The sequence below is a fragment of the Furipterus horrens genome, unplaced genomic scaffold (assembly GCF_987537825.1).
Source record: "Furipterus horrens unplaced genomic scaffold, mFurHor1.1.pri manual_scaffold_4, whole genome shotgun sequence".
In the NCBI taxonomy this organism is placed as follows: Eukaryota; Metazoa; Chordata; class Mammalia; order Chiroptera; family Furipteridae; genus Furipterus; species Furipterus horrens.
The window spans coordinates 120,858,336-120,871,637 of NW_028327174.1; the positions used below are offsets into that span (position 1 = coordinate 120,858,336).

At 43.5% G+C, this 13,302-nt stretch overlaps 1 protein-coding gene across 1 annotated transcript in view; it reads left to right on the forward strand.

Annotated features, from left to right (window-relative positions):
- The first annotated feature begins 1,156 nt into the window (after positions 1-1,156).
- Positions 1,157-13,302, forward strand: part of FAM120A (family with sequence similarity 120 member A) — a 129,009-nt gene continuing 116,863 nt past the window's right edge. The window contains exon 1 of the mRNA XM_090274005.1: positions 1,157-1,664. Coding sequence (XP_090130131.1) covers positions 1,191-1,664 — 474 coding nt within the window. The 5' untranslated portion in view covers positions 1,157-1,190. The remainder of the gene's footprint in view (positions 1,665-13,302) is intronic.

Here is a 13,302-nt window from a genome sequence, read left to right on the forward strand (position 1 = left end):
CCCCACAGTCCCCTGTTCCATCCAGGAGAGCTGTAAATCCAGCGTGTTGGGGTCCATCCAACACCTTTTCAATTTCCCCATACTAAGGACTCCAAACCCTTTGTGAACTGAAGTCGGGAGAGTGTTTCCTAAGTTAAAATGCCGTCACGATTAAGGTTGAGGACGCAGGTGATCATTTCTAGTAACTCGGTACCTACACCCGAGAAAAAAGCGCAGCGACACGATTCTGTTCTCCACCTGGGGCAGTGGCACCTGCTCGCTGCTCCCTCCCAAGTGAACCGACCTCCAAGCTCCCCGCTAGCCTACCCACCTTTCTGTCCGCCCACTCCGGCCAGGGCACTAGTCCGGCCTAGGGAGCGACGGGCTTTCTTGGGGTAACCAGAGCACGGGGACGGCACTGTGTCTCCTCAGGGTGACCAGGGACCAGACACGGCCTCCTCGGGCTGACTGGACCCAGGGGACAAGAAGGGCTTCCTGGGTAGGCCGAACGCCAGAAGGGGAAACGGCTTCCTCAGGGTGACCAGCTCCGGGGGACCGGCCTCCTCAGGGTGACCGGATCCAGAGACCCTCATTAGAGAGACTGGATCCGGGGCAGGAAAGGGTTTCTTCGGCGTGACCGGATCTGGGGACAAAACGGGACTGCCGGGGTGTCTGGATCCGAGAAGGGCAGTCCTTGGGGGTGACTGGCTCTCGGGTGGGGATGAGAAAAGAGTCCCCTGCCCGGTCTGGGGACTCAGCCGCCTCCGCCAGAGATCCCGGGCGCCAGGCAGACCCTGCGGCGCTATGGCTGTCCCAGCGCACTCTCCCGGGCCGGGCTGAGGGGCCGCTCCCTCAGAGGCTGTGCTTCTCGGCCAGGCCGGCAGCCAGAAAAGGCCCCAGCCCTCCGGTCCGCTCCGCAGGCCCCGGCACCACCTCTTCCGCCTGCGCACGTCAGCGCGCCCCGCCCCGCCCCGCCCCCGCCCGCCCGCCCGTGAGAGGCCGCCTCTGCCTGGCCTGGGCCTGGAGAGGCGCACGGCGCAGTCCCTCCCCACCATGGCTCTGGGAGGCAGCAGCACATGGCGGCCGCAGCGGCCATGAGCACGCCCGCGGCCCGCCCCGGCCCCCCCTAGAGCCCGCAGCCGCCCGGCCGCGCCACGGCCCTGCCGCCCCCGGCCCCGCCGCCCCGCCGCCCCACGCCCGCCGCCGCCGCCATGGGCGTGCAGGGCTTCCAGGACTACATCGAGAAGCACTGTCCGAGCGCTGTCGTGCCGGTGGAGCTGCAGAAGCTGGCCCGGGGCAGCCTGGTGGGCGGCGGGCGGCAGCGGCCCCCGCACACTCCGCTGCGCCTGCTGGTGGACGCCGACAACTGCCTTCACCGACTCTACGGCGGCTTCTATACCGACTGGGTGAGCGGCGGCCAATGGAACCACATGCTCGGCTACCTGGCCGCGCTGGCCAAGGCCTGCTTTGGCGGCAACATCGAACTCTTCGTCTTCTTCAACGGCGCGCTCGAGAAGGCGCGGCTGCACGAATGGGTCAAGCGGCAGGGCAATGAGCGCCAGACGGCGCAGCAGATCGTCAGCCATGTCCAGAACAAGGGCACCCCGCCGCCCAAGGTCTGGTTCCTGCCTCCCGTCTGCATGGCGCACTGCATCCGCTTGGCGCTCATCCGCTTCCACGTCAAGGTGCGGCCGGACGGTGGGCACGCCGCAGGGGCCCGGGGCAGGGCGGCAGTCAGAGTGGGCTGGGGTCCTCTGGCCGGGGTTGGGCCCAGGCGGGCGTCGGACTGGCTTCTGGGAGTCCGGGGGCGGGGCAGGCCAGGGTCTGGGGCTGGGTTCTGGACTGGGGCCGGGGGTCACGGGTTGGCGGGGTCCCGGAGTCAGGGGTGACTAGGATCAGAGTGTGCTGGGGCGGGCGTAGGCCGGGCTGTGGGGACCCGGGGTCACGAGGGCAGAGGTCGGGTAGACCAGGGTCGCTTGAGCCCGGGATTTAGGGTTGCTGGGGTCTGGGCTGCAGACGTTCTTCTCGACCCTTCCCGTCCTCGGGGCCGCAAGATGGACGAGCTGCCTGGAACCCGACTGGCGGCTGCAAGTGCCTGGGGGTCCCGCAGCCCAGAGGGTTTGAGAACCTCAGGACTGGCGGGGTAGGTGCGGACTAGGCTCTCAGGGTGCAGCGCTCCTTTCTTTAATATCTTCGAGTGGTCCCCCAGTCTTTGAAGCGGGCTGGTGACTAGCCTGAACTTGGACGAGGAACCCGTTTCCTAATAGCACTGCTTGGACAGCAACAGGTTTTTCGTGGCGGCAGGTGGGCTAGATCGCGACAGGAAGGGGTCCCCAGCCAGTGAGGGTAGGTGGAAACTGCCAGCTCTTGTCACCATGTCTGAGCCAGGCAGTGACCTGGATAAGGCTGTGGAATTGGCTTCCCTTGAGAATTCAGGGCAGTGTCCAGGCTTCCTTGAAAGATGACAGTTTTAGAGGCATTGTCTGATTTTTGTGTGTTAGGTTCATTTGGCACAGTGAAATTTTATCAGTTCTGTGATTTAGAATCTATGTGCACAAAGCCTTGGTTCTGTGTGTAGCTCCGAGACAGTTTCCACTATTTACTTCTCTCTGCACAGTGGGGACTCCGCCACTTTGGGTCTTGCACCCAGGTAATTAGAGCTCTGGCTGTGGCTGCTCTGCTGTCCCTTTGGCAGAGAGCGCCTAGCTGAGCCTGGGCCACGGATAGCTTCAGGACCAGCTTTGAGGGCAGAGATAACATGCAAAATCACTGACCCTTGACTTGAGTTTTGCTTCCTTTTTCACTGGTTTTCTTTAAAGTCTTTTTTTTGTTTGTTTGTTTATTTTTGTTTTCATGGGCTAGGTTAGTTTTCTGGATCTTGCCACTCTCTTCTAACTTGTTTTCCCTTCCTTTATTTTTACCTGAAACTGCTTGAAGCCCAAAGTTTGTGAAAATCAAACTTCCTGACTGGCCCTTAATGCCTGCCCTGAGATGGTGGTGGTTAAGCCAATAGTGATAGCGGAAGTCCCACCCCAATCCCGTTGCAATTGGTGACAAGGTTTCTAAGTCTGCGGGTCGAGTCTGCTGGCAGAACAGCGATTGGTCTGTGGCGTGGCACAGACGCAGCGTTCCTCTCTGGGGAAGTTCGGGTGAGAGCCAGGGGCTGCTGGTGGCATTTTCTGCTCTGGAGCCTGGGCTCTCGGAGAAGTAAGGCAGGTTACCAGAGGTGATCATCTCTAGATGTCAGAAGAGTGTGAACAGTTTTATCTTGTTCAGGGATGGAAACTGCTACTGGAAAGACAGAATGAGCTTTCCAATCAAGTGACTTAAAAGAGGAACACTGTAAATACTAGGATTAAAATTAGTGTTATGTATAATCACTGTATCTCTTGAAGAACTGCTGAATTCTTTTTAAATTGTAATATTTCTCTATATTTATGATGGTGTCCCTGTGAATGTCTCACTTACCTTCTAGGCACTCAGAATTTTGACCTGTGTGTGAATAAGTGCTTGGAAATTTAAATTTAAACTAGATGTAAGATCATTTCTTCCACTTAGGTTTCTGGACATTAGATAATATTGTCTGTAATTACTTGGCTGTAGATAAACTTTTAACTCCTAATATAGAATCATAATATAGTGTTAATTGCACAGATTAATATGGTAATGACTACTATCTGGTGGCTACCTATCTGGCAGCCTCACCTTTTTGGAAAAATTTGTCAGCAACCAAAGGAGGAGTCAGGAAGTTTGGGTACAGTGACCCAAAAAGAAAAAAAAAAAAAAAGCTTTCTCTTTCCTCAAGGAAGAATCAAGTTCTCTTCCTCATAGGCTCCCCTTTCCTTTTCAGATATAATTCTGATAAGCTTAATTATCTAAACTCAGCTTGAGAAAGGGTGCAGAGGAAAGTTTCCCAGCAGGAGCACCATTAATAGCAAGAAGTAACACCTCACAAGAGAGAAGATTAAAAATACTTAAAAAAGACATGATCTGGAGGTTACTTAGAAAAACAGTCCTATGTACTTCAGTAGCCCCTTTATAAAGGATGATTTTGAGTCAGAAGAATTTATGTTCAGCATTCTTTAAGGAAGTGAAGCAGGGTGTACTATTTTTCAAAGTTGCCCATTAAGATGGGTAAGTAAATTAAAACAATGATGACATACCACTGTATACCTGTTAGAAAAGCTAAAATAAACAACAACAACAATATCAAGTGCTGATAAGAATGGTGACTACCTGAAATCCCTGAATTATCCCCACTGTGTAGCTGTGGCTGGTGGGAATGCAAGAGTGCACTGTCACCCGGGAGAAGAGCTCAGTGGTTTCTTGTAGAGGGGAGCATACACATTTACCATATGATCCAGCAATTTTACCTCTGGGTATTTAACTAATGAAATTTTTGTTCACATAAAAACCATACATGAATGCTCATACTAGTTGTACTCATAATAGCCCAAACTTGAAATAACCAAAATATCCTTTAAAACATGAATAGTTAAACTGTGGTACATCTGTGCTATGCAGTACTACTTGGCAATAAAAAGGGAAGAACTTTTGATATATGCAACAACTTGGGTGAGTCTTTGAGGTTTTATGTTGCGTGAAAGAAGGCAGGCTCAAAAGGTATGATTCTATTTTTATGACATTCTTTCTTGTAAGGGTAAGACTATATGGGGGAACACAATTTTCATTGAGTTAGATCTGCCACTTGTTTTTGACTAACTTTTGGCATCTGACTCCAAAAATGACCGTAGTTTTTCTCTTATCACGTCAACTTTTTAAGGTAGAGGATACCCTCCCTTTGTCCCAAAAAATCATACAGAATGTACATACAAAGGAAAATAAAGAAAAAATTACCTGAATATACTGTTTATTTAGAATTATTTTACTCATATGAAGGCTATATATTGTTAGTGTAAGTTAAATTGTGTACAGGTAGTAAAGTTCTGCTACCAAACATACATATTAAGGTATTTTATCTTTTCAAACAACAGGCTAGGAAATGCCAAAATGAGATACTTGAAACAGTCTCCTTTAGTTGACAAAGCTTTAACAGATTGCTTCATGAGACCCAGTTTTATGTGCAGAGGTGGGAATAGAATGTTCTTTCTGTCAACAAGTGGCTCCTGTAGAATGTTTACATCACCAGGTTTGAGGCCATATCTTGCAGGCCAGTTCAACTCCACCCAATGCTTCTCACAAGCTCTGCTGTCCCACATACACAGAAAACAGGGATACTTGGTGTATCTGTGTTGCTGACCAAGAAGGAAGCAGACCATTTTAAGGTCACAGATGATCCAGTTGTGCTTGTGATATTGCAACAGATCAGTGACTCTTTTTATGTCTTCATATTCTTCACAAAAACAAACTGAATGGCCAGTTGGGACTGCACCAAACAAATTGCCATTGTGGAGGAGGACACACTTCGTGCTCCGCTTGGAGGTACTGATGAACAGTCGCCATTCAGTTGCGTTATAGATTGGAATTCCCAATTCCTCCATTAAACCATGTATCATATGTTATGGCAATACACAAAGTTACTGTCACTTCAAAAGTACTGCAAAAATGCATTTTCTCTTTATTGAAAGTAGGATACCTTCGCTCCTTTTTCAAGAAGATTTTTGTGTGCAGTCTTGATGCTAGGAGTTCTGAAGCCTTTTTGGATAGTCCCAAATACATGCCAGATCATTCAGCTCATGCTGATCAAATCCCTTATGAACTGAGTCATCTTCAATTTCAAAATCTTCATCGTTGCTGTCACTTAGTTCTTCACCATACCCCTGTTTTGCAAAAGGGGCTAGGTTAATGAAAACTGGCACTGGGATATCAGTTGAATGAGGCACTGGGCATATAGGTGATGGTAGACTAGGATACTCTATTTTACATTTATTATTTTTGTTATATCTTGATGTTTTCACTATACAAGAGGAACAGTCACTTTAATGATCTCTGGGCTCTCACCAAACCATAGGTATACCAAATGGCAATTTATCATGTGTTCCCTTCGTCCACATCTGTAAACTTCTCGACACACTGCTTGCACACCTTGTGAGGGGCCCGAGAGTTATTTTGATCACCAAGTTTTACTTTAAAATATGCAAAATAGGCTTGCCTGACAAATGCGCTGATGTTTGTCTTTTGACTGGGATTGCTGGAACTGCCACAGATACAACAAAACGAATGAGGGTTGTTTAGGCACTTATGATGAGAAGTAGCAGAGGCAGATATGATCTGAAAGAAAGGAAATAAGTATGTATATAAATAAAATAAATTCTGCTAACTCCTTGTATACAGACAAAAACTTGGAATACACTTCGGTATACGATTCACTATATAGAGCTGCACACAACCTCTCACCACACTGTCTCATGTGTAACTGAATAGCTTAGACAAGTATGAACCTGTCACTGGTCTCCAAGTTCGTCTCCCACCTCTTCCCACTCGAGGGAGGTTTGCTCACAGCCAGTAGGAGAGCACTAGTGCTTCCCTCGATACAGGCTCAATCCAGCCTAGAGTGGTTACATTAAGAAAAGCTGTAGAGAAAAACTTGACATGATAGAAGAAAACTAACTGCAGTTCTGAAGTCAGCATGCGTATTTAAGTCTAAAACAGCTGAAAAATCGAACTCAACAGTAATTATGTTAATTGTTCCCCTGTGCTATAGTGATGGGGACAGACTCAGTGGTTGCCAGAGGGGAAGGGCATGGGAGGGTGTGAATATAAAGAGATAGCAGAAGGGAGCTCTTTGCATTGATGGAACTGTTCTGTACCCTGCTGGTGGTGGTGGTAACATATTTTAAAATCATAGAACTATACATAAAAAGTAAATAAAAGGTAATTTTACTCTGTGATAATCAGTCCTTTTTTTTATTTTTAAAGGTTAAATAAAAATTGAAAAATAATTGACATGAACACCTATGTGCAATGTTGGGCATATGAAGTATTTCTATAAAAATCTACCATCTTATTTGTCTTTAGGCTTCTGTACATGGGCAAAAAGATTTTACTTTCCCCTCAGCTTTGCTTAGAGCAATCTTATTTTGACTTTGAAGAGTATGTTTTTGATAAAGTACAACTATTACTGTAAGGAAATACAGTACTAATTGTATTTCTTTAACTATTAGTAGTTGGCCTATGTATTCAGCTCATTTTGTTCTGGTCACTAAACTGCCGGGCTTGAATTTGGCTTCTGCTGGTTACTAGGAGCATTTCCTTTTGTGTGCCTTGAGTCATCATAACCTTTGACACTTAGTGAGGGACTGATGTTTATTTAAAAATCTTAGTGGCATTAAATCCCTGGAGTATTCTTAAATGTTACTGTGCAGGTTTATGATGAAGTTCTTCAGATCTTATCCTTAATCAGTGCTCTGGTGTATTTACTTAGATCTTACATAAAGCAGTGCTGTTTTAAGTCAGCAGAAGAATGTGAGATTTGACTGTGGCCTGATCTTTCAGGATGATGATCTCTTGCATAGTTGATGGGGGCAGGAGGACTAACTTGTAGGGCGCCAAGGCCTTGCTAGGTCCTCTCTCATAGTAGTACTGTCTGTCTCATTTAGTCCCCAGCATTTTGTTAGCGCATTTTATATGGGAAGAAATGGGCTTACTGATTGATATCTGGCAACAGGTAACCAGTAACCTCTTTGAAGAGGAAGTGCCTTGCTGAATTCAAAGTTCAGTTTCATTGTGTAAGAATGCTTTGGGGTGTGTGTTGAGGGGGTGTGCCTACCTGCAGTTCACTTTCAGGTAAGATTTTTTTAAAGTATATTTTATTGATTATGCTATTACAGTAGTCCCAATGTTTCCCCTTTGCACCTTTACCCCCCTTCCTTCCAGCAATGCCCCCCTTAATTCCTATCCATTAGTCCTGCATATAAGGCCTTGGCTTCTCCATTTCCTATACTTTTCTTAAGATCCCTTTGTCTATTTTGTTCCTACTAATTATGCTTCTTAATCCCTGTACCTTTTACCGCATTCTCCCCCTTCCCCCTTCCAGCTGATGACCCTCCATATGATCTCCATATCTATGATTCTGTTCCTGTTCTAGTTGCTGGCTTTGTTTTTGTATTTTAGATTCATTTGTTGATAGTTGTGAGTTTGTTGTTAATTTTAATGTTCATAGTTTTGATCTTTTTCTTAAATAAATTCCTTTAACATTTCATATAATAGTGGCTTAGTGATGATCAACTCCTTTAGCTTAACCTTGTCTGGGAAGCACTTTATCTGCCCTTCCATTCTAAATGATAGTTTTGCTGGATAGAGTCATCTTGGTCGTAGGTCCTTGCTTTTCATTACTTTGAATACTTCTTGCCAGCCCCTTCTTGCCTGCAAAGTTTCTTTTGAGAAATCAGCTGATAGTCTTATGGGAACTCCTTTGTAGATAACTGCTTTTCTCTTTCTGCTTTTAAGATTCTTCCTTTATCTGTAAACTTTGACATTTTAATTATTATGTGTCACAATGTGGTCCTCTTTGGGTCCAACATATTTGGGACTCTGTGCTTCCTGGACTTGTATGTCTATTTCCTTCACCAAATTATGGAAGTTTTTCTCCACTATTTTTACACATAAGTTTTCAATTTCTTGCTCTTCCTCTTCTCCTTCTGACACCCCTATGATTCGGATGTTGGCACTTTTGGAGCTGTCCCAGAGCCTTCTTAAACTTTTTGTTTTTTTTGAATTCTAGTTTCTTCATTATATTCTGGTCGAATGTTTATTTCTTCCTTATGTTCCATATCATTGATTTGAATACCAGCTTCCTTCCCTTCACTGTTACTTCCCTGTGCATTTTTCTTTATTTCATTTAGTGTATCCTTCATTTCTTTCTTCATGCTTTTGCCGTATTCAGTGAGACCTTCGAGAATTCTGATCACTAGTGTTTTGAACTCTGCATTGATTGGCTGGCTATCTGTGCTTTGCTTAGCTCTTTTTCTGGGATTCTGTTCTGTGTCTTCATTTGGGCTATATTTCTCTGTCTCCTCAATTTGGCAGCCTTCCTGTGTTTCTGTGTACTAGGTAGTGCCATTTTGACTCCCCGTTTTAGCATAGCTGCTAAGTTGTATGGGGCAGAGGCTTGAATATTCACCAGGGTGGGGCAACTCACTTCACTACTTTGTGACTCCATGTAGGTGGGGTGCGGTGTTGGAGAGGGGACAATACCTCTACTGCCTGACTTCTGGAGGCTTGCCTGGCACTCAGCCTGTTTCCAGTCATTTCATCCACTTCCTATATGCGACTAACGCCCCTCCAGCTGTTGTCCTGGTGGTAGTTCCTAGCGTGGGTAGGTTTGCATATGTTCTGGGCTCAAGTGGTCCCTGTGAATGGACTCTCCACTGCTGCCCCAACCCCCAGCAGTTATGAGGCTTTTTTTTTTTCTGGTGCTGGAACCCTGCGGTGTACAGTCTGGCATGGGGCTGGGAGCTCTCTCACAAGGTATCCCCCAATTTTTATCCACCACATGTGAATGTGGGACTGCCAGTTCTGCCACCTCTCCCACTCCACCCCCACCAATTCCACATCCCCTCCACCTCGCTCCCCGTCTCCACCCCTCCTACATGTCTGGGTGAATATAGCTTCTTTAAATCCTTGGTTGTCAGACTTCCATACTGTTTGATTTTCTGGCAGCTCTGAGTGTTTTTTGTTTTGAGGTTAGTTGTGATCCTTCTTATGGTTGTGCAAGATGGTGAAGCATGTCTACTTATACCTCCATCTTGACCCGAAGTTTGAATCTCAGATAAGATTTGATAGCAAAATACCTCTACTCCTTTTTCCACTCAGAATGAGGATGACAGAGTTCCTATCCAGGAGACACTGAAAACTAGCAGTATACTTTATTCTTAATTACGTCCAATTAACCAGGGAATGCTTATGGTTCAAAATTGACCATATTATAACTCAAAACAGTCACCCATTTAGAATACTTATTTATTTTGTTCCAGTGTACCAGTTTTGTGCCTGGTTTATTTCAATTAGCCTAATGTCTTCAAGGTTATCCATGTTGTAAAGTTGTCTCATAATTTCCTTTAGATTTAATAATGCTCCATTGTATGGATGCACCACATTTGATTTGTCCATCCAGCCCTCCTCAGATGCTTGAGTGCTTTTCCTTTTGGCTATTGTGTATAATGAATAATGTTGCTATGAACATGGATGTATAAAATCTGTTCAAGTGCCTGCTTTCAGTTCTTTTGGGAGTATACCCGGAACTGGAATTACTGGGTCATTTGGTATTTTATGTTTAATTTCTCAAGTAATCACCATACTGGTTTCCACAGCAGTTGCCTACATATATTTTATACATTATACAATATGTTATCACAATGTAGTTTTTAATTTTTTTAAGGTAATGTGATTATAATATATTATTTAAGAATTTGGGTTTTATTGTGAAAAAAAATCTTCCCAGGTTTATATTTATAATCCTAATACATTTTAAGGGCTTCCATAGTATTCCATAGTTTATCCAACCCCTGCCAATGATATATACATATGGTGTCACTGCCATCCTAGAGCCATTCTTGGTATTTCATTATCCCATCCTGCCAGTTCCTACAATTTGTCTTGTCAATTCTAGCCCAGCAATCTCTCCTTATCCTCCTCTTCATTTCCAATACCCAACCTGTGAACTCACCAAACTTACCCAAATCTCTAACAGATGCTTTGCAAACCCATTGGTGGGTTATGACCTTAATGTATTGGATGTTTACTAGCAGTTAGAAAAAATGATGAAATGATAAAGAATAAAATAGAAAAGTAGAATGCAAGACATATGCTAAGGGTAAATACCAACCACTTCATTAAACCATGTCTTACTATGCGGAGTATCAGAATTGCCTCTGGATCTGAGTGGGCTCCCACTGTAGTGGCTCTCCAGTGAACCTCATCTCAGATGGGTTACTCTCCTGCCAATGACTTGAACAAACCATTAATCTAAACGCCTTATTCAGACTTTTAGACACCTCCTGCAATCTGAACCCATTCCACCTTCCTTCATGTTTCACAATTTCTCTACTGTACTTTTTATTTATTTATTTATTTTTTAATTTACCAAAATATCTTTAATATTTCAAGCATAACAAATACACAAGATTATCCCAGTGACTCACAATTCATTCACACACATTAAAGTTTTAATTTACTTGATCTTTCTACTTAAATTCTAAATTTTTCTGGTTGTTATTTATCCAGAATATTTTGAGGCTGATTTAAATGCTCCCAAACTCCTCACTGTTTCCCCAAGAAATGTCTAACTTCCCAACTTCTGCTTATGTTGCTTCTTCTTGTCTACTCCATTTTTGCTTGTCAGAATTTTACTTACACTTCACAGCCCATCTCAAATGCCAGCTTCCTTCACCTCCCAGAGGTGGACCAGGAACACATATGCAGTGTCATCTGTATTTGCAATGGTAGTTTCTACAGTCTGCTTATGTATCTCCTCCACTAAACTATAAGCTACTTGAGGCCAGGGATTAATTTTACTCCTTGTCTCTCCTGTATGTTTAGTATAGGCACTCAACTTTTTAATCAAATATTTGCTTTGTTCTATCTACATAGCCAGGCAAATTATTTTCTTTCAACATCTAGGTCAATGGCCATTATGTAAGAGTGTTTCTTATCTTAAATTTCTTTAAAAAAATTTTTTTTTTATGAAAGTAGCTCTGTAAAGAGTAATTCCTTTTTTAAAAAATTTTATTTATTTATTTGTTTGTTTATTTTATTTTTAGAGAGAGGGGAAAGGAGAAAGAGAGGGAGAGAAACATCACTGTGTGGTTGCCTCTCACTCGCGCCCTCAACTGGGGTCCTGATTTGCAACCTATTCATGTGCCCTGACTGGGAATCGAACCAGCGACACTTGGCTTGCAGGCCGACACTCAATCCACTGAGCCACAGCAGCCAGGGCTTATCTTTAATTTCTTATACTCTGTTTTCTGACTGGTTCCTAGTGATGATTTCTTCTCTAGCAAACATTAATGGCCACTATTGGCCAGGCATGAGGAGTGACTGAAAAAAGAGAGAGGACTTCAAGGGGTTTAGTCTAGTGAGGGTTTATATCATTTTCCTGTGTCAACATTTGGGACTTTCCTTGATGCCATCAACAATCTATTTAGTCATTGAAGACCAGTGAGTAATTCTCACTACGGGGGCGGTTTTGACAATGTTTAGAAACATTTTTAGTGTTCACAACTTGAGGGCATCTAGTACAGTATACAGACTCCCAGTATGTTGCTAAACATCCTATAATATGCAGGACAGCCTCACAGCAAAAAAGTACCCATCCCCAAATATCAGCAGTGTGGGAGCTAGGAAATCCTGATGTGAACAAATCAAAGCATTCTAAACTGGGACTTTAGTAAAGCCATATAAATGTTTGAATTAGAGATTTCTAAGTGTACCAGGAAGAGAAGTAATCAAAAATACAACTTAATTTTCTGCATATATGTACATCCCATTTGTAAAATGTGTCTAGACCCACATTCTTCATTTTGTTTTGCACAGTAGAAATTTATACAATAGAAAGAAACAAATTAGCACGTATTACACATTCCAGCCTTAGTAAGCAGTCAACCGTGAGATAAATGCCAAATACCATGTAATATGAAGTAGAGGTACTTTATTATAAAAAAATTTTTGAGATATAATTGCCATACAACATTATGTTACTTTCAGGTGTACAACATAATGATTTGATATTTGTATATATTTTGAAATGATCACCACAATAAGTCTAGTTAACACCTCGCATAGTTACAAAAATTGTTTTCTAATGAAAACCTTTAAGATCTATTCTCTTAATGAGTTTAAAATATACAATACAGTATGGTTAACTATAGTTGCCATGCTGTACATTACATCCCCAAGACTTATTTATTTTATAACTGGAAATTTGTACCTTTTGAACACCTTCAACCATTTTGGCCCTCACCCTGTAGAGATGATTTAGAATTTGGAAAATGATATTTAGATTTATTTTCTAATGGCTTTATAGACAAAAATTTTAAAATAGAACAGTTAGGCATAAATGAATCAGTTTAGATAAAAGTACTCTAAAATTCTCCAAATGTCTATATAGCTGATATCATTTATTTTATTTTTAATTTTGTTTATGTTTTTGTAGACCTTGCCTGTACCTAGCTCTAAGAACGTTACCCAGTCTTTAAAATACATGTGATAAATGGAAATGTAAACCAATTCCAGACTCACCAGCTACTCAGTCCCCTTGTGCAAGGCAGTTTTTGGCAGAGAGATAGTAGAAAGTTTGTGTTCAAACCCAGTGGCCACCTGGCACAAAAGCTTTACCTTTGAATAGCCCTCTTATGATTCTTAACT